The sequence below is a fragment of the Ambystoma mexicanum genome, chromosome 7q, assembly GCF_040938575.1.
Source record: "Ambystoma mexicanum isolate Mex_15411 chromosome 7q, UKY_AmexF1_1, whole genome shotgun sequence".
In the NCBI taxonomy this organism is placed as follows: Eukaryota; Metazoa; Chordata; class Amphibia; order Caudata; family Ambystomatidae; genus Ambystoma; species Ambystoma mexicanum.
In genome coordinates this window covers 7551365-7579261 of record NC_090941.1, presented here as the reverse complement: position 1 = coordinate 7579261, position 27897 = coordinate 7551365, and the positions used below count along the sequence as shown (strand labels likewise).

Sequence of the window (27897 nt, the reverse complement as noted above, 5' to 3'; positions counted from 1 at the left end):
AGGTAGAGGGCAGTCATTGGCTGTGGTCAGTATGACGCAGAGACCAGTGATTGGTTATTACTACGAAAGACAGATCAGAAACGAAACTGATACTGTTTTTTTCTTTACCGAGGATTCCCAGCCTGACGACGGGGAATATTAATGAGCATGTGAATCCATGCCAGACCCCATGCTGGAGAAGTAACTGGATACCAACGCTCCCCTGCATCAGAAGCAGGATGGAGAGCTCGTCCTTCCAGGCCCTAAGGTGAGACGCTACGAGGAATCACAGAAGGGTTTCGAGGAGGGTGAGAGGGGAAAGTGGGAGGCCGATTGCATTACCCCGCAGACAGTTAATCCCCTATTTTCGCCTACAGAAGGATACTTCTGCGAGCCAGACAAGCCAGATTTGGGGGCCCGGTCCAGTCCGTCTTCTGAACGCTGCGCATCACCTTAGAAGAGGTCACAGCAGCGCGAACCAGGCCAGCGTCTCCGTGGGAGTCAGGTGAGCGTTACAGGGTTCCTTAGATTCTATAAACGTCTTTATAAGGTCACGGGGGAGGAGATGGGTCAGGAGATTCAGGAAACATTGGAAGACATAGGATTGGCCAAATTAAACGATGAGGAATGGGAGGACCTGGATACCCCAATTACATTAGAAGAATTAGAGACAGTGATTCAGCACCTACCCACGTGTAAGGCTCCGGGGGTCAGACGACTCCCAAGTGAATTTTACAAGACATACAAGCAGGAGGTACTCCCCCCCGCTCTGTTACGCTCACCTGGTATCCACAGGGACGCCACCCAGACCCGGTTGGATGATTTGCACTCTCGAACCCTCTCCCGTTCCCTTGGTAATGCCTCTGGTTAAAGATGGGTCTGCAATATAGGAGAACTGGATTCAATACCAGATTGTCTTTTTGTTTTCCCACCTCCCTTGGCCTCAACTCCTTCCTCCCCCTTGGGCCTTCTCCTCACCTTAATATTGTAAAAGGTGGATTCTCTGTCCTGCTCCTCGTGGCAGGGGCGCGTAGCTGTGGGGGCGAGCAGCGACCAAGTTCCTTCACAGGTGAAAGCCCCCCTCTGAGAATCCAGGCCAGCACCGACTCCGTAGGTTTGCTGCTTTACAGTCTTTATATGCAGTTCTTATGTTCCTCTTAGCTCGAATAATAATGTCTTGCTTCTTTGCTTTTAGGTATGGAAAGGTATTTTGGTGTTGTCATGCAGTTTGAAGAGGAGCATGGGCCGGTAGGCGAAAGCGTGGTGTGCGCGATGCTGTCCGCTGAGTAATGCGCAATGCGCGGAGCTGTTTCGCCTTTTATATTGATAACCTATGTCTTTTCTCTCCTTGCAGGTTGCGATGTTCCTCGCCGAGTGCCGTAATGTTCCAGCAATGATACTGACCAGGAGATGACTACCCAGGTAAGAATTGTGTGGCTTTCTTCATTCCGGAGGACACGTGAGTAAACTTACTAATGCTGTCTTCCTTTCTCCTCTTTCCAGGTTATGGTATTCCAGGATGCATGCGGTGCCGGATGATGGAGTTTGTACCTTCAGGTGAGTGGAACTGAAGTCAGCGATGGATTGAAGACAGGATACTGTTCCAGGTATGTTTCGTAATGTTCTTTCCCTCTCTGTAGGTCCTTGGTTTCAGGTAAGATGGCATCAAAGAACTGGACACGGTGAGCGTTACGCTGCCCACAGCAGAATAACGCAAAGCATGTTGTGCTGTTTGGGTGTGGTTTAAATAGTCTCAGGTAAAGTAGTCCAGGTAAAATAGTCCCAGGCCTGCCACACCCAAAGTAGTCCAGGTAAAGTAGTCCCAGGCCGGCCACACCCAAAAGACTAGACCGCATAGCTCGGTTCCTTGTAACTGAGCTATGTGTGTGCCCCCATGTTGGCTGAGAACCCCCCCTCACCCCAAGTTAAATAGTCCCATTCTAATGTTGGTCTTCATGATGGATGTGAGCCTGGCGCCAAAGGCGCCTGGACTGACTCCAAGAGAGTCTTAGATGAGGTTTTAAGTCCATTGACCTGGCCCTAACTGGAAGGCTTACTTGCCAGTGAGGGCCAGGGGCAAGGGTCATGACACGCTGTTTGCCATGCTAAATGAGGCGCTTGAACGAGGGAGGCTGCCTGAGTCCCTGAGGGAGGCAGTGGTCATTCCGCTCCTAAAACCGGGCAAGCCAAGCACAGATTGTGGGTCATATAGACCCCTATCAATGCTCAACCAAGATAGCAAAATCCTCACAGCTACGCTGGCAAACAGGCTGAAACGAGTTATTGGCAAACTGATACACCCGATAAAACAGGCTACATTCCAGGCAGGAATATAACCGACAATCATAGGAGACTCCACCACATTATTGAACAGACAGAGAAGGACCCCAGCGAAATGGTAATAGTCTCGCTGGATGCCATTAAGACCTTCGATTCTGTGAGGTGGCCGTGGTTGCTAGCGGTTCTGAAAGATTATGGGATGGGGCCAGGGTACCTGAGGTGGATCAAAATGGTATATAGCTCCCCGATCGCCAGGGTTAAAACTGGAGCAATAATCTCAGACAAAGGGCGAGATTAGGGGCACTAGACAGGGCTGCCCTGGTCGCCCATGCTGCACATCCTCGCTCTGGAACCACTGGCAATCTGCCTCAGACAACAGTATGGGGAGATAGGGATCCTTACGAAGGGAGGATTGCACCTCATATCATTGTATGCCAATGACATGCTGCTATACTTGCGCTTCCCTGAAGAAAACCTACAATATGTCCTGGAGGTGATGGAACGCTATGACACCCTCTCGGGCATAGCGGTAAACCCCAAGAAATCAAGCACGTTCCCTTTGGGGAGATACAGGTGGACCCAGCATAGGAACCTACCTGTCTTGCCGATACCCTGGCAGATCAGGACATTCCGATGCTTGGGAATCGACATATATCACATGGCTGAGGAGGAACACAAATAAAACACGGAAAGGGCAGTGGAAGGCATTAAGATTAGCATGGGGTTTTGGTCCAAACTACCCCTGGCCATGGTGGGTAGGGCGGCTTTGATCAAGATGGTGGTCCTGCCGAGATCGCTACACTTTTTTACAAATATCCCGTACATGCTCCCCAAACGCTTTTTTGTGAAACTCCACAGCTTATGCAGTGGCTTCATATGGCAAAACTCCAGGAACAGGGTGGTCCTTTGGAAGCTGCAACAGGGGGGGTTATAAACCTACCGAACTGCGAGATATACTACCTGCTGGGACAGCTTCAGTATGTGGCCAGATGGTTCATCGAAGAAGTGACGGCTGAAGCCAGGCTGTTGCATAAGGACACAGCTCCTTTTATTTTTTCCAGGAGCGGTGGTGTGGTTGCCTAAATCAAAGTTGCAAGGAAGGGCGAGACTGCTGGAACTGGGCTAGAAAATATGGAGCAAAGCATGGCAAATATTGGGAAATCCGACCCCATGCTCCCTGCAGGTGCCGCTAGTGGCGCTATGTGGGGCGGGCTAGCAAATGATAAAAGGGATCCATAGATACTGGGAACCGATGGGCTTTGCGAACCTCGGAGATGTATGGCAAAAGGGGGAGGTACTAGATTTCCAGAGATTAATGGAGGACACCGGGGTGCACAAGGGTCAATATATTACCCATACAAGAATTATCAAACAGGTGTGAGAAAGGTGGCCTGAGGCAGTGCTAGCAGAGCAACCCGATACGGTCATTGAGACGATGTACGATATCTAAGAGGGCGGGCACGAAATATCCCGCATATATAAACTATTGATGATTGGGGTGGGCAAGGAGGTGCTCCAACTGAGGCGGGACTGGGAGGAGGAGGTGGGAGAACCTATGCTGGATGGACAATGGGATAAGGCTCAAAGGTACCACAAAAAGGTGTCCCGAAATGCCAGGCTACAGCAGATCCAGTTATATGTTACTCATAGGGCATACATGACCCCTAGCAAAATTGCCAGGTTTGGAAGTTCAGTGATACAGAAATGCCCAAGGTGCGGGGAGGTGGAAGCAGGGATGATACACATGTTTTGGGCTTGTCCGGAGGTGGGTAGATTCTGGACAGATGTCAAGCTACGCCTGGCCGAAAAGGGGATCACACTGGAGGTGGAGTCAGTTTGGGCATGCATGCTGGGGGGTTTTGCCAGACCACGCAACCTGAAGCACATTAGTAAGATGAAAGACCTGGCCTACATCCTGGCCAAATGGAGAATCGAAATGGGCTGGAAGGCAGCCCAACGACCTAGAATAGAGACGTGGTGGGCTGACCACCTAAAGTGGGAAGATGCAGAAACGGCAGCCTGGTATGAAGCAATCAGTAGGGGAGGGGAGGTAGAAGCGGGACCCCTGGTAGCGTGGAGTCAACTGGTGGCCACGATGGTGGGACCCTCCCAGGCCGAACTTAGTGAAGACGATATGAGGGGGATTAATGAGGAAGACAAGCCCGGAGACACGCAAGATGGTGGCATGGAAGCAGGGGCTCGAGTTAAGGGGGCGGGAGGGGGGAGGACTGTGATGCACAACATGTGAATATATCGATGTGATGCAAATGTCCTCAATGTTTGTAATGTTTGGAGTGTTGTTAATAAAAATTGTTTAAAAAAATAACAGTTAGCATTCTTAATCAACACATTGTTATCTACCTTCTAATTTTCAAGCTTTTAAAAAAAATATATGTTTCAATGCACTTCCACAGTTGATATAAACTTATATGGACTGTCTGCAAGTCAGTGTTCAGGCAGTATGCCAAAAAGGCATTGCTTTTAATATAATCGTAGCTGTGTACCAAATGTCCTAAATTTGTCTATTCAAGAAACCTTGTGTGTAAGTGTTTATTTGAATAGATGTCACTGTGAATCTCTGTAACTCCCCTACAGCTCACATTGAGCCCTCTTGAGATAAGCCTGGCTGCTCAACACGCTACCAAAAATAATGTAGTACAAGCTTATACCAAATGTTGGGTTTCCTATACCTGTAGTCAGAGTTGTTGTAGTGCACCCGAAGGGTACTGCATACAAACTTTGCCTAACACGCAGGTCATCTCCAAGTTCCTCTGGAGACCTCAGAGGTAACTAAGGGTCCTCTGAGTTGAGACACCCAGATTTGGTTCCATGATAAAGGAGAGCATCAAGGAGATCTTAACATATGCACTTATTGCATTGGCACCGTACAGAGTCAAGAGACATTCAGCAGTTCAACTTCACTCATCCTGCAGGCTTGTCCTTTGCTGGAGAAAAGCACAGTGGGTTTCAGAAGTTGCAGCAGAGCCCAGAGGATGTCCACGAAGAGTTTCAGCTGTCTGGCTAGTTGGAAGTCCTTGCAACGATTAATAGCTGGTTCCAGGCCTTGCAGAGGAATGCAAAGATGCACATTCCCAAGACCGAAAACCGGTGATTACCTCAAGCAGGGCAGGTGACTAGTTGGTCCCACCAGTCTTAGGGCAAGAGACAACTCTCAAAGATCTTCCCTGTTGATATGAAAGTCAAGATTAGTGACAGTATTATTGGCTAACCCAATGCTGGTTTCGGAAGCAGTTCTCTGGCGCCCCTCAGTCATCGCCATCAGGTCTGGTCAACTTGGTTTCTGGGTCCAGCGCGTCTCCTTTACAGAAAATTGGCTGGGGCGACCCCAGTACTCCAAAAGGAGCAGTTTGCAACATTCAAATTTGTAGGTGGCTGTCCAGTCCAATAGTGGACATCCAGCCTCCCACAATGTACTGAATAGCATCCAGGCCCCTGGTGGAATGCAGATTGAGGGCACATAGATCCCTCCTCACTTCCTGGAAGCACACACACAAAGGAGAGCCATCGCTGTCTTCTTGCAAAAAGCCTTGCAGGGGGCTGGGGGGGGTCCTCCCATAACTGCAAGTGTGGTCGGGCCAACAAAAGGGTAATTGTGAACAGTCGTTAAAACATGAATAGGTGGCATGAATATGGTCCCCTCTATTTAACTGCCATTATGAATCCAAAAAATAGATTAAAAAAAAACTGCCACCAGCCTGTTAAGAGAATGCTTAGAAAGTAGCAAAAATGCTACTTAGAACAAAGAGAAGGGGATACAAAGTGTCCCCACAGCACTCCATGGAAGATGGCTTGTGCTGCAAACAGTAAAATACAAAAGTCATAAAAAAGAGAACCCTCCTGCATTAGTGGGTCTAGGGCAGAGGTCTTCAAACTCGGGGGCGGAGGAGGGGGTGCAGCCTGTTTCCCAGGGGGTGTGCGGGACCCCAGTCTGAAACGACCAAAAGAAATATATATATATATATATAAGGGATACATTACTTTTGGGCTCCTGGAAGAAAGCCGGTAGCTCAATAGACTGGTTTACATGAAATTTGGAGATGAATTTAGGTGAGAACCTAGGGTGAGTACGTAAAACCAGATTGTCCTTATGTATAGTTAAGAAAGGTTCTTGCACTGACAATGCTTGGATTTCACTCACCCTTCTTATGGAAGTGATAGCTACTAAGAAGGCAGTTTTATAAGTCAGGTTTTTGAGACTAGACTTGTGCTCGAATGGGGGTCTCATGAGTTTAACGAGTGCTACATTGGGGTCCCAACCTGGCGGTGGGTTAGAAATTGGAGGGTGGAGTCTCTTTACCCCTTCCATAAATGCTTTGATGACTGGTACCTTCCACCATGAGACCTTATTATGGGAAGTGGTGTAGGCTGACAAGGCTGCCAGGTGGACCTTTAGGGAGTTGAACACTAACCCTACATCTAGCAAGTGGAGCATATAGGTTAGAATGTTAGATGGAGTACAATCTATGGGGATGATCTGCCTAGTCTGGCACCGAATTACGAATTGTAAAAATAACAGTGCCTAGTGTTTGGCTTTCTTGATTCTTTCAAGATATCCATGCATCTTTGAGGTTGATTGAGATGCCTGAACTGTATGACTTCAGGAGCCATGCTGCCAAGTTCATTAAGTGTGTTTGCGGGTGCACTGTTAGTCCCATGTGCTGGGTGAGTAGGTTGTACTGGCACAGGAGTTTGTTGGGATCGCACATCGCCAGTTTGCACAGATGTGGATACCACGGTTGTCTTGCCCACATAGGAGCAACTAGGATAAGCATCATCAGTTCCTTGTGTAACTTGTTCACCACCATCCTCATGAGAGGAGTTGGTGGAAAAGCGTAAGCAAATTTCCCTGACCAGTTCATCCATAGGGCGTTGCCCTTAGAGCCTGGCTGGGGGAAACTGGACACGAAGTCTGGGCACTGACGATTTTCGCTTGTGGCAAGTAAGTCTATAATTGGGAAACCCCATTGACAGAAGAGGTGTTCTACGACTTCTTCGTGTAGACGCCACTCGTGTTCCTCTGGTAAGGGATCTCTGCTCAATGAGTCTGCTAGAGCGTTGAGTTCCCCTGGAACATGTTGTGATGACAGGAAAAATGTTCATTTGAGTGCCCATTTACAGATTTTCTGTGCAAGTCTGGATAGATTTGGAGAATGCGTACCCCCCTGTTTGGTGATATAAAATATTGCTGTAGTGCTGTCTGTTAGGATCTGCACCGACAGGTTTGTTAAATGGGGTTTGAATGCCTGAAGGGCTTTGAATACTGCCAGAAGTTTGAGCACATTGATGTGGTTCTGAGCTGCAGTGTGAGACCACAGACCCTGAGCTGTGTGGTGAAGGTAGTGAGCCCCCCCATCCTGCCAGTGAGGCGTCCGTTGTGACCACTACCTTTATCTGTGGTTCGTAGAAGGGTTTCCCTCTCGTTAGGTTTTCTCTCGTCTACCAGCAAAGATTTTGTACAAGTGTTGGCGAAACAACCACTAGATCGTCCCACTGACCGCTTACCTGAGACCACTTGTTCGCCAACCACTCCTGTATGGGATGCATGCGAAGCGCGCGTGAGGACCCAGGTAAATGCAAGATGCCATCATGCCTATTAAACGCATTGCTTTGCGCACCCTTATCTGGCGGCCGGCCTGATAATGTGGTATTTGCAGTAACACATTTTTTTCTCTTTCCTCCGAAGAAAAGACCAATCCTTCCTCTGTGTTTAAGACAACTCCTAGGAACTGTTTGAAGTGCTTGGCGCTAGGCTTGATTTTTTATCGTTGATGGAGAAGCCCAATTGAAAGAAGAGGTTGCCTGTTCTTTGGATGTTTTGTTTGCAAATCAGAGGTGATTCCCCTGTTATGAGCCAGTCGTCCAGGTAAGGGTACACTGGGATTGCTCCCTTGCGCAGGGACGCTGCCACTACCGCCAGTACCTTTGTGAATATCCTTGGAGCCGAGGCTATTCCAAAGGGCAGCACTTCAAATTGGTAGTGCTTGTTCGCTATCTTGAAACGCAAGAATCTTCTGTGCGCTGGGAACATTGACATATGAAAATAGGCATCTTTCATATCCATAATCCTCTTGTAGCGTAGTCATGCAGAACTAATTGTGGCTTGACATACTTGTTTGCAGGGGGTAAATCTAATGCAGGGCGCATCGTTAGATCTTTCTTTGGCACAAGGAAGTAAGTTGAATAGATACCCTTGTTTATCTGGTTGCCTGGGACCACTTCTATGGCGTCCTTTAATAGAAGCAGAGTTATTTCTTCTAGAAGGATCCGCTGATGTTCTTCTCAGTGGATTTTCTGTCATGGGGGGTGGTCGTAAGGACGTTGAAGTAGTTCTATGCAGTAGCCCCCTGCTACCGTGGACAGCACCCATCTGTCCGAGGTGATACTCTCCCATGCGTGGGTGAAGTTGGAAATGCGTCCTCCTACTGGAGATGCATGGGAGGGTACCTGGAGCAGAATGTCACTTGCTCTGAGGTGGGATGCCACCTCGATGTGGTCCTCTGCCCTGACCACCACGACCTCTGCGTTGTCCTCCGGGATAGCCTTGAAAGGCTTGTCCTTAATTATTCCCATAGAAACCCTGGTCTTGATTGTAACCAGATCCTCTTTGTGAATTTTGGCCCCGAAAACTGTGAAAATTACCGTTACCCCTTTGACCAGTAGGCTTGTTTGTGAGCTGACCTAAAGATTTTAGAGTGTCATACTTGTCCTTTGCTGTCTTAAGTGCGTCTTCCACGGCCTTACCGAACAGCATGTTAGGTTCCACTGGCATGTTTATTAGAGCGGCTTGTGTTTCTGGCCTAAAGCCTGACTGGTGAAGCCATGCATGCCTCTTTACAACAGTCCCCTCTGCAATGACTCTTGCGGCATTGTCTGCTGCATCGAAATTTGATTTGAGGAGACAGGTAGATATGGCCTTTCCGTCTGCTGCCACCAGAGCTAGTTGTGATTTGAGTGGCTCCAGGGTGGAAGAAAATAACGCAGAAATGTCCTCCCACTTATGGCAATTATAACTGGCCAAAAGGGTTGCGTTGTTGGCTATTCTAGTTTGATAGGCCGCTGAGGAAGCGACCTTTCTGCCCATGGCATATATCTTTTTGCTTTCCTTATCCGGTGGAGCCTCAGAGGAAGCAAGGGGTGTGCCAGCCCTTTTTCTAGTTGTGGTAACAACCAGCGAGTCTGGTCTCATTTGGCCTCTTATATATAAAGGGTCTGATGGTGTAGGTCTGAATAGTTTTTCCACACGCGGGTGAACGGCCAGTGTGAGATTGGGAGTTTCTAAGGAAGGCTGTATCCTGCGTTGGACTGATTTTAGAAGCGGGATAAACTAACCTACTGTCTTTTTATCTCCCAGTATTTGTTCAGCGAAGTCTCTATTCTCCTGTACCTCCTGTGTGTCAATCTGGAAGTGTTCCGTCGCTTTGGCTAAGACTTCTTTATCCTTGAGGAAGGGTTGATTATCTATAGGGGACCACTGGAGTGTCCAGATTAAGAGGGGAATCTATGGAGTACATGTTAGGCTTTTGGTCTGCCTCTGGGTCCTCGTCATCCCCATAATAATGTTCATCTTCTTCATTAAGTAGAGGGTCAGATGTTTCCACAAAGGAGAGATCTTCATGGTCTTCCTGTCCTACTTCAGGGTCATATAGATCTATAACCGTACTTTGTATGGGGACTTTAGAGCAAGACCTCTTAGAAGGGGGTTGAGTGGGTAAGGCAGAGGCTTGAGAGCCAGAAGGAGGTGGGAGTAGTAGAGTGGAAACTCTGAAAGTAATCTGGGGTTTTCTCATAAACATTGGCCATGAAGGTTATTCTTCACATTACCCTATCAATATCTTGGGAAGACCATTCCTTTGAACTTGGTATCACAATAAGTTGAGGGGAAATACCCAAGTCCTCATCAGTGGGAGGCATAATATTTGGTTTAGAGTCTCTAAGGTTTCTCTATGGCCTTGGATAATATTCTCTTTTGTGGTGTTTTCTCCCTAGGAGGGCTCTTGTACCTATGAGTGGTTTTAGAGGACTTGTTATGATCTTTTTCCCTACCCTGGGGCGCAGAGGAGTGTTTCACAGACTTCTTGGGGCCTGCCGCCTTATCCGACACAGTGTCGAATTTCAGGTGTGTGAGTCGAGACTTCGTCCGTGGACGATCGGCCTTCGGAAGGAGTTTTTCAAACACCCTTGCCGTCTTTCGACGGTTGAACCCTGTTGTGTGGCGATCTTGAGCGAGATTGCCCAGAGGACCGGGATTCGGTGGACGTTTCTCGGGCTGTCGAACGTTGTCGAGTATTCGACTCCTTTGTCGAATCTCGACTGGGGCTTATGTGCTTGGTGGTGTGTGCTTTTGTAGCGCTGCTGCTGCCGGGTGTAGCCCCCACAACATGGCCACCGGCCTTTCCTAGGAGTTTGGGGGTCTGCGCTTGAGTAGCTGAAGCTACTCCGTTGCCCTCGCCATCCGAAAGTACGGCTTTGCTGCCATTGCTAAAGGTTCCCTCTACCTCCATGGCCTCGAGTTGCCTGGCGTAGTGGGCCCAGCGTTTCGTGGAGTGGTCCTTTAATGTCTTAGGCTTGAAGAGCCTGCACGCTCGACAAGACATTTTGACGTGGTCTCTTGGGAGACACAAATTACAAACTAAGTGTCTGTCCACCCAGGGGAATTTTCGGTTGCACTTAGGGCGGAATTTAAATGGTGTATTTTCCATAATTATGGGTTATGGAAATGGCAGCTGGGCGAACAAAGTGTAGAAAGGGGAGAATATGCATTCTAAAATGTCCTACCCCCCTCTCTCCCTACTGTCTGGACTGAGGCCAGGGCAGCATTCTAAGGCCGAATGGTCCGTCGCGATGGTCTCCGACGGGTAGTTTTCTTTCTTCACCGGCGTGGTGTTTCGGCGGTTGATCAAAGGATAGAAAGAAATACTATTGGAATTATGAAAAGTTAATGGCTTATCGCCGAAAGGAAATCCGCTATTCGCGCCCGTCTAGCATGGTGGAAAAAACAATCTGAGGGACCTCGATGCGTGAGGGATCATGGGTATAGTGGACGTCACACTAGGGATAGTATTACTGGCATGCCCTGTTGACGTCCCTTTTCGAGTTTCGAAAACAACAGCTGTAATACTCTGCAGCTTCCACTAGATGTTGGCCTATGCACAGCATGTGATCTCAGCAGATTCCACAAGCCTCAGAAATATAATTTATAAATAAAAAGGGAGTATATCCCATCCTAACACGGCCCCCACCACACAGGCTCAGTGTGATGGGGGCCAGGCCTAGGGTCAGTGGGAGTGGATGATCGAGGAAATAGACACCCTGAAAGCACGCTCACTGTTCCTTTTCAGAGAGCGTGCTTCCAGGGTGTTTGAATCCAGTCGCAGTAATGAAACGAGACCAGGATTATATGCGTTAAGGAGGGGGCCCGGGGTTGTTTTTGTAGTGGGTGGGGGAAACCTGGGGTTGTTTTTGGAGAGGTTAGGGGCCTTGGGATGGTGTGGGGTATGTGGATCCCAGGGACAATGCAGGGAGTGGGGTAGGAGAAGCGCCCTGCGACTGTGCTGGGAGCAGGGTGGGGGGAGCAAAGGGACTGTGCTGGAAGCAGGGTATATCTCTGGAGCAGGTCTGCTGAGTTTGGCCCTCCACAACTGCCCTGGTACACCAAAACAGCCTCCGGTTCGTGGAGGCATTTGGCGTGAAGCAGCTTGGCCGAGCGCCCCACTCCCACTCGTAGCTCTTCAACGATGTCCGCGGTACGTAGCACAACAACACCGGCTGTGTGCCCGGGGTGGTGCAGCGGATTCTAAGTGGCGGCTGCAAGAGGTGATGCTGGATCCCAAGGACCAAGCCAGACAACCCATGAAAGGGAGCCAACCCTCGACCACTCTCTGTCTGCGCCTCCTGCATCGCCCGGTGAAACTGCAGGACCTCCTGGCACGCCTGGGTTTACAAGCGTCACTAGCTGCCGTCCATACCAGCTGTGAGTGTTCTGCTCCATGCGTTGCTGGCCAGACTGTCAGACTTCACCCACGCCCATCAGACCTTGCTGACCCGGGCGGCATCAAGCGCAGGTCGCACTTTTCGCACTGCGTGAGCCTGCGCCACCCACCAGACCGCTCCCTGAGCTCCACCTCTGTCAACACTATCCCGCCGCTGGTGCCTCCGGCTCCCCCATCTGCAAGCTGCGGCGAGATCCCATGGCCGGCCTTCACGAGTAGTTAACGTGAGAAGCCGCGGCCTGTGGTGTGAAAGCCCTATTGACAACCCCTCTACCCTAAGCCGACCAGCTAGTCAAGACCCACAAGGCATGCTGCTTCGCAGTGCTGCTGCAAGCCACCCACTGGATGTTACGGTGTGTGGAGAGTGGCGGTGAGGCACACTGCAAGTTTTGGGCCTTACCAAATACACTGCAGACCTGTACCTAACCCAGTGTTGCTGTGGGGTGAATAGCATGCCACTATTCCATCTTAGACTTTCATCTGAAGTGGGAGGACTGCAGTAACTTCCATTGCTCTGTGCAGTTTGCTTTTGGGGGCAACAGGCATATCCATAAAAGGGGTGTGACAAACTGCATTCCTATCAGATACGCCGGATGATTCAGGGGATCATTCCCTGTGGCAGAGATTGTGCAACACATTAAATATTAAGCAGGGTACCGTGCGCCCCACTCAGAACCAACTTTCATCAAATGGGTAAACCATGCATTGACACTTCAGCATACCACAGTGCACTATAATCACGAAAAGGATACGGTGCAAAGATATCACAGCAACCTCTCCCGTTGAATGCCCTGTGGGCCTGCCAGACAGATGCAGGTATATGTACCTGAATCCCAAGTTGTTACTCCGGGGCCACGAGTAGTATATCCTCCGGGCAGCCCAAGAGGCACCAACTTACTGAAACAGAGACACCTTTCGCGCACCCCGTTGTAACAACAACACAATGACAAAAGCAACCAGAAAAAAGAAAAGTTCAATAAACATGTTCCCGGAACCGGTGCCCAAGGCCGGGGGGGGGGGGGGTTTGGGGCCAAGGGAGCATCCGGCGGCGTGACTGAAGTGCATGAACCTAGCGAGCTACAATGGATGATGGACTATATGTGCAAGGGTTTCACTGCCTTACACTGGACGATATGAGCAGCACCATCAGCTTAATACAATCTTGTATGGACAAATCTGTTGCTCGCATGACGGAGGTGGAGTCTAGGGTGGGCACGACCGAAGACGAGGTCCAGGCCTTGAGAGTGGATGTTACCTCGCTTTCGAAGCAGGGGCTATCCATTGGCAGACAAAACAATGACCTAGAATCTAGATCCCGGCGCAATAATTTGCGAATAACAGGAGTTCTGGAAGATAATGTGACAGGATCTATAGAAGAATATGTGGAGCGCACCCTGCAGTCTCTACTTGGTGGCATGAAATGATCACCATACTTCGCTATTGAGCAGACTCATTGTACACTTGCACTTAAACCCAAGCCTGGCAGCCCACATCGCTCGATAGTAGCTCCTGTATTAAATTACCAGGACAGAGATACGCTGTTAAGGGCTGCAAGAGCCAAGGGAGAACTACTACTGGGCTCCAATAGGATCCACCTATACCTCAACTTCTTAGTATCGCTGCAACAGGAACGTAAGGCCTTCATGGCCACCAAGAGTAGGCTCCAAGACCATAATGTGAAATACGCCATGCTCTACCCGGCTAAAGTAAGAATAGAACACTGCAACAAGGTGTTCTTCTTCACAGTGCCTCAAGACGCAATGAGGTTCTTAGATGAACACTTTCCAGGTTGACCTTGAATCAGCCCTCTACTGCCAACCTAACCCTTGTTCATTGTCCCTAATTGAGGAATCAACTCCAGGGGCGGCACCCCACCGGGTGGCACTTGTCGGTTTGGCGATGTTCACGATACCCAACTACCCAGTGATTATACACTTGTAACTGAGTACCCGTAACCAACATTAAAATGCAATAATGTATTGCACTGTTGCCGGCTGTAAATCGGCCAACAGCCCCCCCATGCAAAGTTACGAATGTTATTGGGATGGGTGGTTTGGGCTTATTGTTCCTCTGATTGGGAGAGTGGTGGGGGAAGGGATTTCGGGGTTTTTAAAAAGTGCTTCACATTCATGTTTTGGTTGATAGCAATCAACAGTATTGTGCAGTGTGCCTGCCAAAATGTTTTAAACCTGTCACCAGGGAAATCAGAGTCTATATCACAGTCTGGCCTAATGGGGTTTGGGCCAGGGAACTTCATGAGCTGGAACGTACGATGACTGGGGAACCAAATAAAGATGCACAGGCTCCATCTATACATAGAACGACATAGGATACATATCCTGTTTCTGCAGCAAACTCACGCACTGGACATGGGCAGTGGGTGATTCGCTAAAAACTGGGGCACACAATGCCACTGCACCTCGCATTCATCCCAATGCAGGGGGGTTATGACCGTTATACACAAATTTATACAATACACCCATGTGAGGGCACACATTGACCCACTAGGGTGCTATGTGCTACTACGAGGCATATTAAGGGGCCAGGAGGTAGTCCTATTGAATGTGTAAACGTAGATGACCCTGATTTCTACACAGAACCTATAGGGTTACTATTACTCTACCCTTTAGTCCCCGTTATATGGGGAGGAGATTTCAATACCATAATGGGCATAGACCTCGATAGATCAGGCTCCAAGGCCCGACAGTTGACCAGGGCTGCCCTGGTATTGCAGAGGGGCCTGTGCGAAGTGGGAATGGTGGACGCCGGGACAATACTAAACTTCACACTGCATAAATACTCCTTCTACTCTACAGTACACTACTGTCACTCAGAATAGACGCCTGGTGGATATCTGACACTCTGACAAACCATCTTAAAGAAGCTGACATACTGCCGGTACGTTCTCTGACCACTCCCGAGTCACACTGAAATTGTCACTGGGAGTACCAACTGAAGTGAGTAGGTAATGGAGGTTCAAGCCACAATCACTATTAGATCCGGTCTTTGCGGTCAAAATGGGTAAGCGAGTTGATGAGTTTTTCGAGATAAACACAGGCTCTGTTGATAGTCACGCATCCCTCTCGGAAGCTTTTAAGGCATACATACGTGTCCTTGCACTAGCGACTGAATCAGGGATACTCAAAACAATACGCAAGAACATCCATGCCAGTGAAACTAGACTGTTACATGGAGCAGGCATACGCATCTGCACCTGACAGCAGAACCCTGAAGACTGTTTTGGACGATTTCCGAGAAATGGCTGAAAGGGAGCTGAAGTTCCTAGACAGTCCAGGCCAGGAGAGGAATTATGGTGAGGGTGAGCATCCCGGCAAACTGCTTGCTAGAATGGTGCAACAAGCGAAAGGGAACCACCATATCCCGTTGGTGCAAGACACAACGGTCCAGACAGTACACACCCACTACACCAGAGGTGAACTGAGTGCTCCACTCCATTTACTCTGTGCTGTATGCTAATTCAGAGGTTGCGACCTCCTCAGACAGAGACTTTCTTAGACAACCTACCGCTATCGATACTGTCTGACGAAGTCAGGGATAATCTTGATCATCCCATCACCCCTGAAGAAATATCACAAGCCATTGACGTCCTCCCATCTGGCAAGGCCCCCGGCCCAGACGGACTCACAATAGAATTTTTCAAACACTTCAAGTCCTACCTTATTCCTAAACTAATCGCCCTATGGGAGGAAGCCAATGCCACAGGGATACTCCCCTCCGCCCCCACACGCTGCGGGAAGCGGTGATCACTGTCCTACTTGAACGCTGGTAAGCAACCAGAGCAATGTGGCTCCTACTGCCCTCTCTCACTTATAAATTACGATGTAAACATATTTGCTTAAGTACTGGCTCTGCGACTTGCTCCCTATGTGAGGCATATTGTGTATCCAGATCAGTCCGGCTTCATCCCCGACCGCTCCACGACGCTCAACTTGCGCCGCCTCTTAAATGTGCTGGAACAGATTGATCTAGAATCGCAGGCAGTTGCCGCTGTTAAGGACATACAAAAAGCCTTCGACTCAGTGTCCTGGCAGTTTATGATGGCGGTACTTTAAAAAATGCAACGTCGGGCCTGGGTTTATATCACTGATGAAACTGCTGTATACAATGCCCATTGCTAGGGTTAAAGTAAACAGCTCCCTCTCAGCCCCCATAGGCATAGGTAAGCTGTCACCCTTTTTATTCGCCAGAGTGATGGAACCACTTGCTGACACAATCCGCAGCAGACACGCTCAAAAGGGGATCCGACTAGCGGGGGTACCAGAGCTCATTTCATTATAAGCAGATGATGCCCTGCTATTTATATGCAGCCCAGAGAGACACCTAGCACCAAAAATGCAGGAAGTATAGTCATTTGGAATCCTATCTGGGCTGCGTGTAAATTGTGCCAATTCGTAGTTGTTTCCACTCACAGAGGCAACCATTGCACCGCCTGATCTTATGGGCTTCCCCTGGAACCCACTGGAACTTAAATACCTGGGCGTAGTTGTAACGCGACACACAACTTCACTCCTCGCCCATAGTTATGGCACATATTTGCTTCAACTGACAAGCAAATTGCTAGCCTGGGCAAAACTCCCACTTACAATAGCTGGCTGACTCTCGCTCCTTAAATTGATTATCCTTCCGAAAATGCTATACTATTTTTTAAACATACCGCTATGGCTTGGGCAATATTTTTTGACACATTAAAAACATTAACAGTTTTATAAGGCATGCTGGCGCGGTCCGACTTAAATGGGACACTTTGATGAGACCTTATGCACAGGGCGGCTTGGCCGCCCCAGATTCTGAAAAATACTGGGTTGCGGCACAGGAGCATTATGCACTTTATTGGTTCGATGTAGACTCCAGGCACCCTCATGTAAAAATCAAGCGGCATGCAGCTGGCACCCGGGATAACTGTTCGATGGTGTTACCACTGCAATGGAAGGACCCCAAAGTTAATGACCCAGTACTCACGACAGCATTAGCTTGGGGCAAGATATGGCAAATAGTAGATAACCGCCATCAATATCATAAGAATATGCTGCTATGGAACTTCTTCCGGTCCTATCCTAAAATAAGCAAAGCTGCAGTGCAACAATGGGCGACAGACGGGTACACGACCATTGCAGATATATGAGACATGGAATCCTTTATTGCATTCCAAAACCTATCAAACCCCCCATGTAGACAAACGCTACGCTGGCTACTATCCGCAGGACTCAGGCGAGCGGTTAGAAAAACGTGGGCCACATACCCAGTGCAGCCACCCGATGAACCATTATTAGAAACCATCATGGGCGGAACCTCTACACGAGACTGTGTAGCCAGACTGTACAACCTGCTTCTGAGCTGTGGCAATAAACCCTTACGGTAACCCCGCAAAGCCTGGGCTAGAAACATGGAATCACAGATGATATCTGGGAATCTATGTGCCTGCAGACTTGTCCAGTATCCCTTATTTCCAGATTCCGACTAATACAGTTCAAAGTACTACACAGGTTCCCCTATAACCGGAGCAGACTGCACCTCTTTTCACACACAAACTATACACTCTGCCCCAGATGCCATGCAGACAAAGTGGGATACCTCCACATCCTCTGGAGCTGTCCAAAGCTAAAAGATTACTTGTATGAGATCTGCAACGTCAAGTCAGAAATGTTTAATTGTACTATAGAACCTACCCTGCAGAATTGTCTGTTCCATCAATTCAAATGTCTGCAGCGCTGCCATCCCAAACTAGCAAGCCTTTGTATGTTGTTAGCAATTCGATCTATACTACTGCAGTGGTTGCGCCCTACCCACCCAACAGTGGCACAATGGCTGTGTGCCGTCACATGGACATCTGACATGGACGAGCATTGGTCCGCATTGCAACCTATGAACTGTAAGCCTAAAGACATATTGCCCACCATGTGCAATTACTTGGCATAAACCCAACAAGATACCCAATGTCCGCCAGTTGTTTATTTTGTCTTCTTTTTCTTTCTCTTTCTATTCCCTCTTTTCTTCTGCGTTGACAGGCTGGTCTGTAGGCTGATGTGCAAGTCTGTTTGTAATATGCCATCTTACAGTCACTGTAAGGTTTGAATCAATGACTAAAATGCAATGTACTTACAACCGCAATTGCCGCTTTTCCAGGTCTCTGTTGTAATGTCAAGCACTCAATAAATAAAGTTTTTTTCTTCAAAAAGGGTCCAGTGGTCCCAGAACAATGCAGGTGGTGGGAGAGCAGTCAGTGGAAAAATCCTGTTCAATCCAGCAGTATTGCTGGGAGGCTTAGGACAGAGAGGGTAAGAGTTGCAATACAATCTCCTTAACAAAGAGGCACACAAACTAGGGGGCAGACTGGAAAGCATACAAATATTACTTCATGTGCAGCTCTTTATAAGAGTGGAGCAAATCATCAATGATGGAAAATAGAGGATCAGTAAAGAAGTGGAAAACAGGAAACAACACAAAGGCACAGATGTGAACAAGTGAAAATGCCAGGAGATAGAAGACACAGTGAATCAGCCACTAATAAGGCAAAGTGACATGAAGAAATGGAGGAATGATATAGGTATAAAGGACAGAGATGAGAACAAACAAGAAAGCTAGGATTCAATGTCTGCTAGAGAAAAAGGGATACATAAAGGACAAACACGATTAACAGTAAGTGGAAGAAATGGATACCAATTGTTTATTTTGGGTAGCAATTGAGTGATCTTGCAATTTGCTAGGATTAGATGGAAAGCAAACATAACCCCCACAATTGCCTCTCCCCTTCTTTTCTTAATCTCACCTGATTTGGACTTAACCCAGCTCAGTGCTTTCCTCTCCAGTAACTCCCACTCCTCCTGATGGTCTGCACTGGTGCTGTGCAGCCAGATCAGGGCCAACACTGTTGCCCACACCGCAGAGTCCATATCCTGTGGAGAGAGAAGATTGGTCAGAGAAGACTTGCTGTGCAGTGTACTGAATATTTATATCTAAAGATGTTGCTGTATTGTTTTTATTATGCCGCTGTATGTACGCAAATTAACACAACATTAAAATATTAATTGAATCTAAGTATGGCTGACATGTTTTACCAACTGAAATGTCATAAGTTATTACTCAAGTTTGTCAATGAATTTATTTGCAGCATGGAAAATATATAATTTATAATTTCTATAAGAATGAATTTCCCCTTTTTATAATTTTATCAATAATGTATTCCAAAACACAAGCCACTGGAATAGAATAGTCGCACCTGTAAGGTTAAAGGCCAGTGCTAAGTGGAGAAACATACTAAGTGGACACATGCCACATTCTTGGCAGCATCACCACAATGCCAGAGGGTGAGGAGGAAGAAGAATTGGAACCTAGTTACGAAACTGGGCAAAAACATGCGTCACAGGTTCCCACGTCCCTTCATCGGGGCAATAGTGTTTCCAGGCAATTAAGTAATGCGACAGGGGCCCCTTTTGTAGCCTCAAGGTTGATATTGAATCCAATAACCTGTTGCTAATGCTGCTAAAGTTGCCTTAACTTTGATGGCGGAGCCTGGTTAGAGGGGCTGTTAGGGAGGGCGATGAGGAATCTGTGGCAAGAACATCCATTAGAAAGAACATTACCGAGAGGTAAGTAATTTGCTCTTCTAATGTATTCTTCCTGCCACAGATTCCGCATCTATGATAGACTCCCCAAGCTGTATGTAAATCTGGAGGAGTGAGGAAGCAAGGACACCACCTAAACCAGAAAACTCTGGAGATCTGTGATAGAGCGTGGGCACACCAGACACCCGTAAGTGTATACCTAATTTCTGGTCACAATCGACTTATTACCTCCCTCGGGCGAGTCCAATTGTTGTAGTTCCACTGTTATTAGCACGTCTAGCACTTACATTGCGACCGTAACAATATTTGATGCATATGTATGCTTAGGAGTTGTGCATGTAGACTGTGTGCTAACTGTTACACTTAATTTGTCATAAATGATCACATACACATTTATTTATATTTGATACAGTGCTTGTTTATTCTGTATTTTCCAATTGCTTTCTTAGTCGATATTGTATTGTTTCATCATACAATTGGTAATTTCTTTTATCCGTATTGTATTTTTTTGTCATACAATTTTTGTTATTCAGGTTTGTGTTATTTATGACCACTAAGAGTATCTTGGTGTATCCTTATTAAGCAAGACTTCAATATGCATCTCTCAACACGTGTTTCCCCCCAGGTGTTCCCATGGTTCATCAGGAGACAGTGGGCCCCATTACGAGGTATGCCGGTAGCCATGCCGCTATAGGCAGCATGGCTGCCGGCAAAACCGCATCCGTGTCCGTGGAATGAGGACTTACCGGACCATTCCGAGTTCGGATGGCCCGGTAATTCCTCACTCGAGGACACGGACACGGACACGGTTCATCCCCATTCCCATTTCAGCCCCCATAGGGCGGAATGGGAGAGGAAGAGGAAGTAAACAACGGGCCATTATGAGATGGCCCGTTGTTTGCTCCCTCTTCCACTCGCGGGACCCGGTATGCACGCCTGGTTTTCCCAGGCGTGCTTAACGTGTCCCTCGAGGGGACCTCTCAATGTGGCGGAACGGGTTGAACGGCGCCGCAGCCTTTTTACGGCGCCGCTTAACCCGTTCCGCCAGGGTCGTAATGAAGCCCAGTCTGTTGTATAAAGTAATGGACATCAACAAACAAGAAAGAAAAGAAAAAGATAGGAAAATAAAAAGAAAGGGTTACATCTATAGTGTTCAAGGTCATCTTTTCCAAAATTTCTTACATAGTCAGATCACCAGTTGATTAGGGTACTTGCCCTTAATTATGATTTCTTTATAGGAATTGCTTGAATATTCTTATTGAGTTTCAGTTAGGACTTCTGTAGTCAGTCTCATTCAAAGTGATTGTAAATTCATGTAAATAATCAGCTTAGTACACTTACTAATTTACCCATGAAATTAGAGGGGATCTTGTTATGTACTCCTCAACCCTGCGTTACTTTTTTGAATGTTCTCATGGGTCAGGTAAAAGTTTCAAATTGGTTATGTTTTCAATAGTGGGAGATCTCCCAAACGTACATTTTGCTCCTTCCTAAGATATTTGAAAGTTCCTTCCGGGGTGATAAATGCTGGGAGGTCTTGACATTCCTGGGACAACGCCACTTGGTGATGTGCTGCCGATAAATCTATGAATCTCCCAACACAACTAGAATCTCCCAACACTGATAGGGCCTCCGATATGCCCGGTAACGGTTGCCTCTCCACTTAGATATTCTTGTTGAGCTCTCTCAAGTCCACACACAACCAAATCTTCCCATTATTCTTTGCCACTAGTACTACTGGAGATAACCATTCCTTACCATGCACCCGTTCTATCAATCCCCTTTGTTGAAGGCTGTCTAAAGCTTCATGTAACTGTTGCTTCATGTTGTGGGGAACTGGACGCACTTTGTGTACCACAGGCAGAGAATTGCTTTTCACTTTGATACAATGTTCATAGTCCTCTAACTTACCCAGATTTTCCGAAAATACCTTTGGGAACTCAGCGACCCATTTGGCATCCACTTTTGCTATTGACACTAGAATGGGTGCATTAGCTTCAATCCGAACTCCCAATTTACTTTGCTCTTCCCATCCCAATAAAGATGAACCTTTCTTTGCCACTAAAATGTTTGCTACACACTCCTTGCCCTTATAAGCCACGAGCACTTGACATTTTCCAAGCAAATCTATTTCACTTTCACCATAGCCACAAGGTTGTACTTGAGTGGTCGACAAATCACGTACATCCCTCGACCAAGTACTCGAAAAGGTGTTCTCTGACACTATGGTTCAAGGAGAGGCAGAGTCCACCTTCATTGATAGCTTCGGGCCATCAATTTGAAATACATCCACCAGGCCATCCACCCCCCACCTCCCAGTCATTGCTGAAATTACAAATATATGTCGAGGCTTGACTTCTCCATTTTGGCTTTCTTGTTCACCATGGATTTGATTGTGCTCCACAGCACTAATGGTAGACTTGTTGCACATGCTTACAAAATGCCCTTTGCATCCGCATCTGCTGCATTCTGCATTTCTCGCTGGACAAAACACGCTGGTTGCTGCATGCCTAGGGTTACCACACCTGAAGCACTTTTGTCCTACCCACTCTTTCCTTGACACAAATGGTTTCTTCTCGATCACAGCGCACACTTAGTCATATGTTGCATTGTTTTTACAATACTCCTGGTAAGTTCCACTGCTTGTTCCAACGTCATATCCTTTGCCAGTTTCTATTGCACCCTGGGATTATTGGTGCATCTCACCAGAAGATCACGAATCAACAAATTTGTCAAAGCACCAAATTCACAAGTGTGGCTTAATGTTCTCAGTACAGCCACATACCCTTCTAAGGGGCCTGATGGACGTGGAGTCCTTTCGTAAAATGTGTGTCTTTCAAAAGTCACACATTCTTTTGGCTCAAAGGTCCCCTTCGCCTTGTGGTTCCGGAAGTGCATCACAAAACACTGCGCCCCTCTGGGCCTAAATTGTGCAACAATGCTTGTTTCCTGGATGGGTTGAACTTGTCCCCACCCATGGCCACCAAATATGTCTCAAACATCCTTTTCCACCTCTCCCATCTTATTGGTGGTGTTCCCGGTTCTTCCAGGAATGGGGGTGGAGGACGTATTGCATCAGCCATGGTTGCACTTATAATTCCTTGTTAATTGTTCTGCGCTCCTTCAATTGGTTTACCAATGTGTTTCCAAATTGACATGTGTGCAGTGCACTGTATCTTCAGTTTCCGCCTTTTTTTTCTTTCCTCTGTGCTTAGTTAACTCATGAAGAAGTATTTATTCCATTAGTAAAATATCACTTTGTTTTCCTTTTGTCCTTCCCAGGAACTTATCGAAATGCTGTCCATGGAGTTCTTATTGTGCTGTGAAGCGTTAGGTTGCCGAGCAACACGTCACGATGCACGGCTACTAGAGGAGATCACAATATCACGTCACGCATACTCTGCACGTGACCTAAAGTATGGCGGGACTCACAGGGAAATGTTGCTCTGTTGTATTTGGTGCAGCATTGCGCTCCTCGTCTTGCACTTCCTTCACCCTTCATTATTTTTATTTTTTTCTTGTTGGCCCTCCACCGCCTGTGGGATCGCGCTGCGACCCTGTCACCTTGTTACTGGGCAACGCAATCCCACGGTTTTCTCTCTGCGACGGCTGCTGCACTCCCCCTTCATCGGTCTGCCTCCTTGAACAGAGCATCTCCACGTCGCCACTGATCGAGTGTGGGCACACCAGACACACAGTATGGGTAAATAAGATTTATTAGGTTTTAGGATACATATAGAGCAGCAGCCACCACAGCCCCCAAGCTCTCATCAACCGACTCCGATTCAAGAACCCTAGTGGTTCTGGAACCCAACAAGACATAACAGTCTGCTCTACCAAAATGCACATCCTGGCCCGCAACGGAATCCAAGCAGTAATGCTTAGCGAATTTGTGCAGTGCTGCCCATGTAGCCGCCTGGCAAATGTCCAGAACAGGGAATCACCTCTGCGGGGCAGGAGGCACCCACGCCTCTGGTAGAATGAGCTCCAAGACCCTCAGGGACATCCTTCGACACCAGTTCAAAGCATTCTGAGATGCAGAGGATGATCCACCGGTACAGGGTCTGTTTGGTCACAGCCCTTCCAGCACAAGCACTGGCGTAACCAACGAAAAGCTGGTAATGCTTCCTAGCCTCTCTAGTACGAGAGACATAGAACTAAAGGGCCCGTACCGGGTGCAGCCGATGGACTTGTCCATCTGCATTGGAAGGGTGAGGCAGAGGAAATAACACAGGAAGATGGATCTTCCAAGAGAGATGGAAATCCGAGACCACCTTCTGTCAGAAAGAGGGCCTCACTCTCAATGTCGCATTCTCTTTGGAAAAAAACAAATAGGGAGGTAAAACAGACCATGCCTGGATCTCACTCACCCGACCCCCACAAGTGATGACCAGGAAAATAAACTCAAGGGTGAGAAATCTAAGAGAACAGGAGTGAAGGGTCTCAAACGGAGCGCCCATAAAAACATTAAAACTAAATTCAAATCCATCACCGGAACCACACAATGGCAGAGAGAAAACTGGTTACACAAGCCCCTCAAGGACTGCATATAACAGTTGGGATTGTGTAAAACGAGCCCGGTTCTGGGGCCCTCTTGAACACAGAAATCGCAGTGAAGTAACCCTTCCCAGTGCCAATCTGCAGGCCCGCGCGGATCAAAGAAAGCAGAAAATCCTGCACAGTGGACAAAGAACAGGATAAAGGATCCAGGTCCCTCTCCCACCAAATCAAAAATGTATGCCACCTGCAAGCATGAATGGGTTTTGTATCGGCTCTCTGAGATGAAAGGAGGACATTGTCCAACAAGTTCCACTCCTTGTATCTCAGCCTCTCAGTGCCCAAGCATGAAGGTTCAGACTGCTGAGGTTCGTCTAGAGGACCCCCCCCCCCTTTGATTGGGAGAGCAAGTCCACTCTCCTCAGAAGGTGCTAGGTAGGGCAGATGGACATGTCCAGCAACTCTGGATACCACATTTTACGGGTCCAGTCTCATGCGATCAGGATCATCGTGGTTCCGAACAGGCGCAATCTCCTGAGAACTAGCAGATTGACGGGGATAGGCAGGAGATCCAAATTCCACTCAACCATCAGTGCATCCCTTAAAGCCCCCTGACGAACAGATTCCCTGGAGCAGAACAACTTACACTTCCAGTTGGCATTGGAATCGAAGAGGTTCACTTGAGAAGTTCCCCAAAAAGAGAAGATCTCCTCCAGAACCTTCTGGCACAGCTCCCACTTGTGGGAGGCTAAAGTCTGTCTGCTCAAGGCATCAGCTGTGACTTTCTCTTGTCCGGTCAGATGAGCCGCTGTCAGAAAGGTTCCAGGTCTTAAAGTCGCGGCAAAAATGGCTGTGAATGCAAAATATTGTGGCGAAAATGCCATGGTTTTTTGCGCCACAATCATGTAAAGGATGCGGGGGACACCCCCGCAACCCCATACCCATTATACCATTTAAGGGGAGCGGTGGACACCCCCGAAACCCTGCTCCCCTTAAATGGTGTCATGGCGTACACCTTTTCCGGGTCAAACCACAGCATTTTTGCTGCAATTTTTTTTACTGTTGACATTTTTACTGCGATTTTATTACCTGATACCGTTAGAGAGGCACTGTTCTCCAGAGGCCAGAACCACAGTCTCATTGCTCCTCTGCACAGAGGCAAGGACTTTGGAATTTTGTGCACAATGCAAATTCAGTTCTCACTGCTGCAAATTCACTTTGCACTGCCAAAACAAACCCTAATTCTTGGAACTGTGCAAAGTATTATTTTTGCAGTAAAGGAAATGTGTTAATTAATTGCTGTCGGAAGCGGCCTCTGCGTGATCCTGCGTTAGCATTGGTGCGCTGGTACGTTGGATGAGGTGCGGCTTGACGGCCTGACGTCTGGAACGTGTGCCGGTCTGTGCGACGCGCCTGGTGCTATGCGGCTCAGCCCTCGCGTGGCTTGCATCGCTTGTGCCGCCGCTGACCGCTGATAATCGAGCGACGTCTGGTGTGTGGAGCGGAGCCCGGTGTTGTCGCCCTCACTTGAGGAGAGCGACCGAGGGAGCGCCCCAGGAACCGGGCGCCGGGTGGGGCGTGCGAACGAGACCCCGTCATCAGGCACGCAGGTTCCGGTTTGTGAACCCAACTCGCTTGCTTTTTGGTTGGCCCCGAGGCGGCACCTCACTGTACGGCACGGAGGGCTGGGGGCCGGGTGTCCCAGGGTCCCTCGGCCCAGTGGCGACAGTGTGGAGGGTCGTCCTGTGGCCTGGAAGCTGAGCTCGGCTCTTACGGGTGCTGGCTGTGAGGAGCCGCTGTAGTACCACATCATGGTTAAAGGTGTGAGCAGACACAGTGGCATTGCCTGCAGAGCGGGGGCTCCTATTTGATTAAGTGGGGCTGTGATTACCACTGGTGGGGGCTCTTCCAGTGTATGTCAGCTAGTTGAGCCAAACAAAACAAGATTTTTCTGTGCCCATATAGTGGGGTATTTTTGGGCACATAGATTAAATCTGGATCTGAACTCCGATAAAGCAAGCTTCTGAAGGCAAGCACAACTTATTACGGAGCGGTTGATATTGTTATGTCTATATAACTGAGCGTACTGAGGAACATAACTAGATAGCTCAGTTTTTTTTATATTGCTTACGCTTTAGAGCAAAATAACTACATGCCTTCTCGTAAGAAGTCCCAAGCACGCTACAACTTATGTATGAAAATAAGGAGTAGTCCAGCGGACGAAGAGCGTGCGATGGGCAAAGATAAGCAAATAAAGCCAGCACCAGCTACTAAAAGAGCAATAACAGATTTTTTCCCAGTGAATCCGCACCCGGAAAATAATTCTACTACCATGGATGAGGGGGAGGCGATCAATATTGATATGCATGACCACGAGAGCTATGGAGATATAGATAACAACTCTCTACTGGAGCTCTGTCTTTCAATGCAAAGATATATGACACCTGCGGTGGCCAAAGTAGGGCAACCGGCACCGAGCGATCGAATAGAGGAAGTTACTAAATCTCCGAGAATTGGCTCTGTGAGATTGTCAACTACACCTAACCTGAACATTCATAATGATTCCGAGCTGAAATCAAGAGAGGCGGAGGTTAGTAATGCAGCTTCTTCCAGCCCTACTGATTTGGCTGAGTTACAATCATCGGTTGCCTCGGTACAGTTTGCCCTTAAGATCCTTCTTAAAATGTGTGGATGCATATTGGAAAGTACACTAAATTTGCTTCCGCAAAATCCTGCCGCAGTGACAACTATTGCGAGAGCCCCAGGGGAGAATACGGCTTCTAATCCAGAAGCAACTGAGAGTGTGGAGAACCTGGCAACGTCCCCCAACGCAGCCAATACACCTGAAGTATTTTTCTCCCGTAAACAGCGGAGACTAGCCAAAAGAGCGGAACGAGGAAGAAGGCTTGTGAGGTGGCGCCGCCAGTATCGGATATTGAGCCTTCTGGGAAGAATAATAAAAAACCAAGGAAACCAACGGCAGGCGGGTGCAGACGTAAGGATAAGCAAGTAGGTTACTTAACAAGTTGGGTACTGTCAGATGATGATGGGGACGGTGAAATAGAAGATGGAATTGCATCTGCATCCGTTAACATACCTGTCTTAGAGCAGCTTGAGGAGATTCATGTAACTGGTGGCAAAGATAACACAGTAGTTGATAGAGATTTAAGTAGAATGGAACCGGTGAACAATCCTAAGGATAATGAGGCTCCTCAGAAAGAGAACAGGATATGCCTCATTAAAAATCTATACCAGCAAAGTGAGAGCAGTTGGCTCACCAGAACTGAGCTAATGACCAGATTCCACGCTGTTCCTCAACTACGTGTATTAAGATCGGATGATTTTGAATTCATTGAGCCTCTACAAGTTACTAATACCAACGTTTCAGCCATTCATTGCAAGTTCATCTCCTCTGCCCAATTGATACGTAACTATAAAGACAGCCTCCGAGTCGTTGACATTGAAGTGGATCCCGATCCCGATCAGGAGGATCCTAAATGGCCACGTAAAGCTCCCTCAGCAGTAAAAGAAACAACAGAAGTTCCGCC

At 47.9% G+C, this 27897-nt stretch overlaps 1 protein-coding gene across 3 annotated transcripts in view; it reads right to left on the bottom strand.

The window, feature by feature from the left end:
- Positions 1-27897, bottom strand: part of LOC138528751 (von Willebrand factor A domain-containing protein 5A-like) — an 880743-nt gene that overhangs the window by 71923 nt on the left and 780923 nt on the right. For all 3 annotated transcript variants that reach the window (XM_069640621.1, XM_069640622.1, XM_069640620.1), the window contains exon 17: positions 19057-19183. In XM_069640621.1, coding sequence (XP_069496722.1) covers positions 19057-19183 — 127 coding nt within the window. The remainder of the gene's footprint in view (positions 1-19056; positions 19184-27897) is intronic.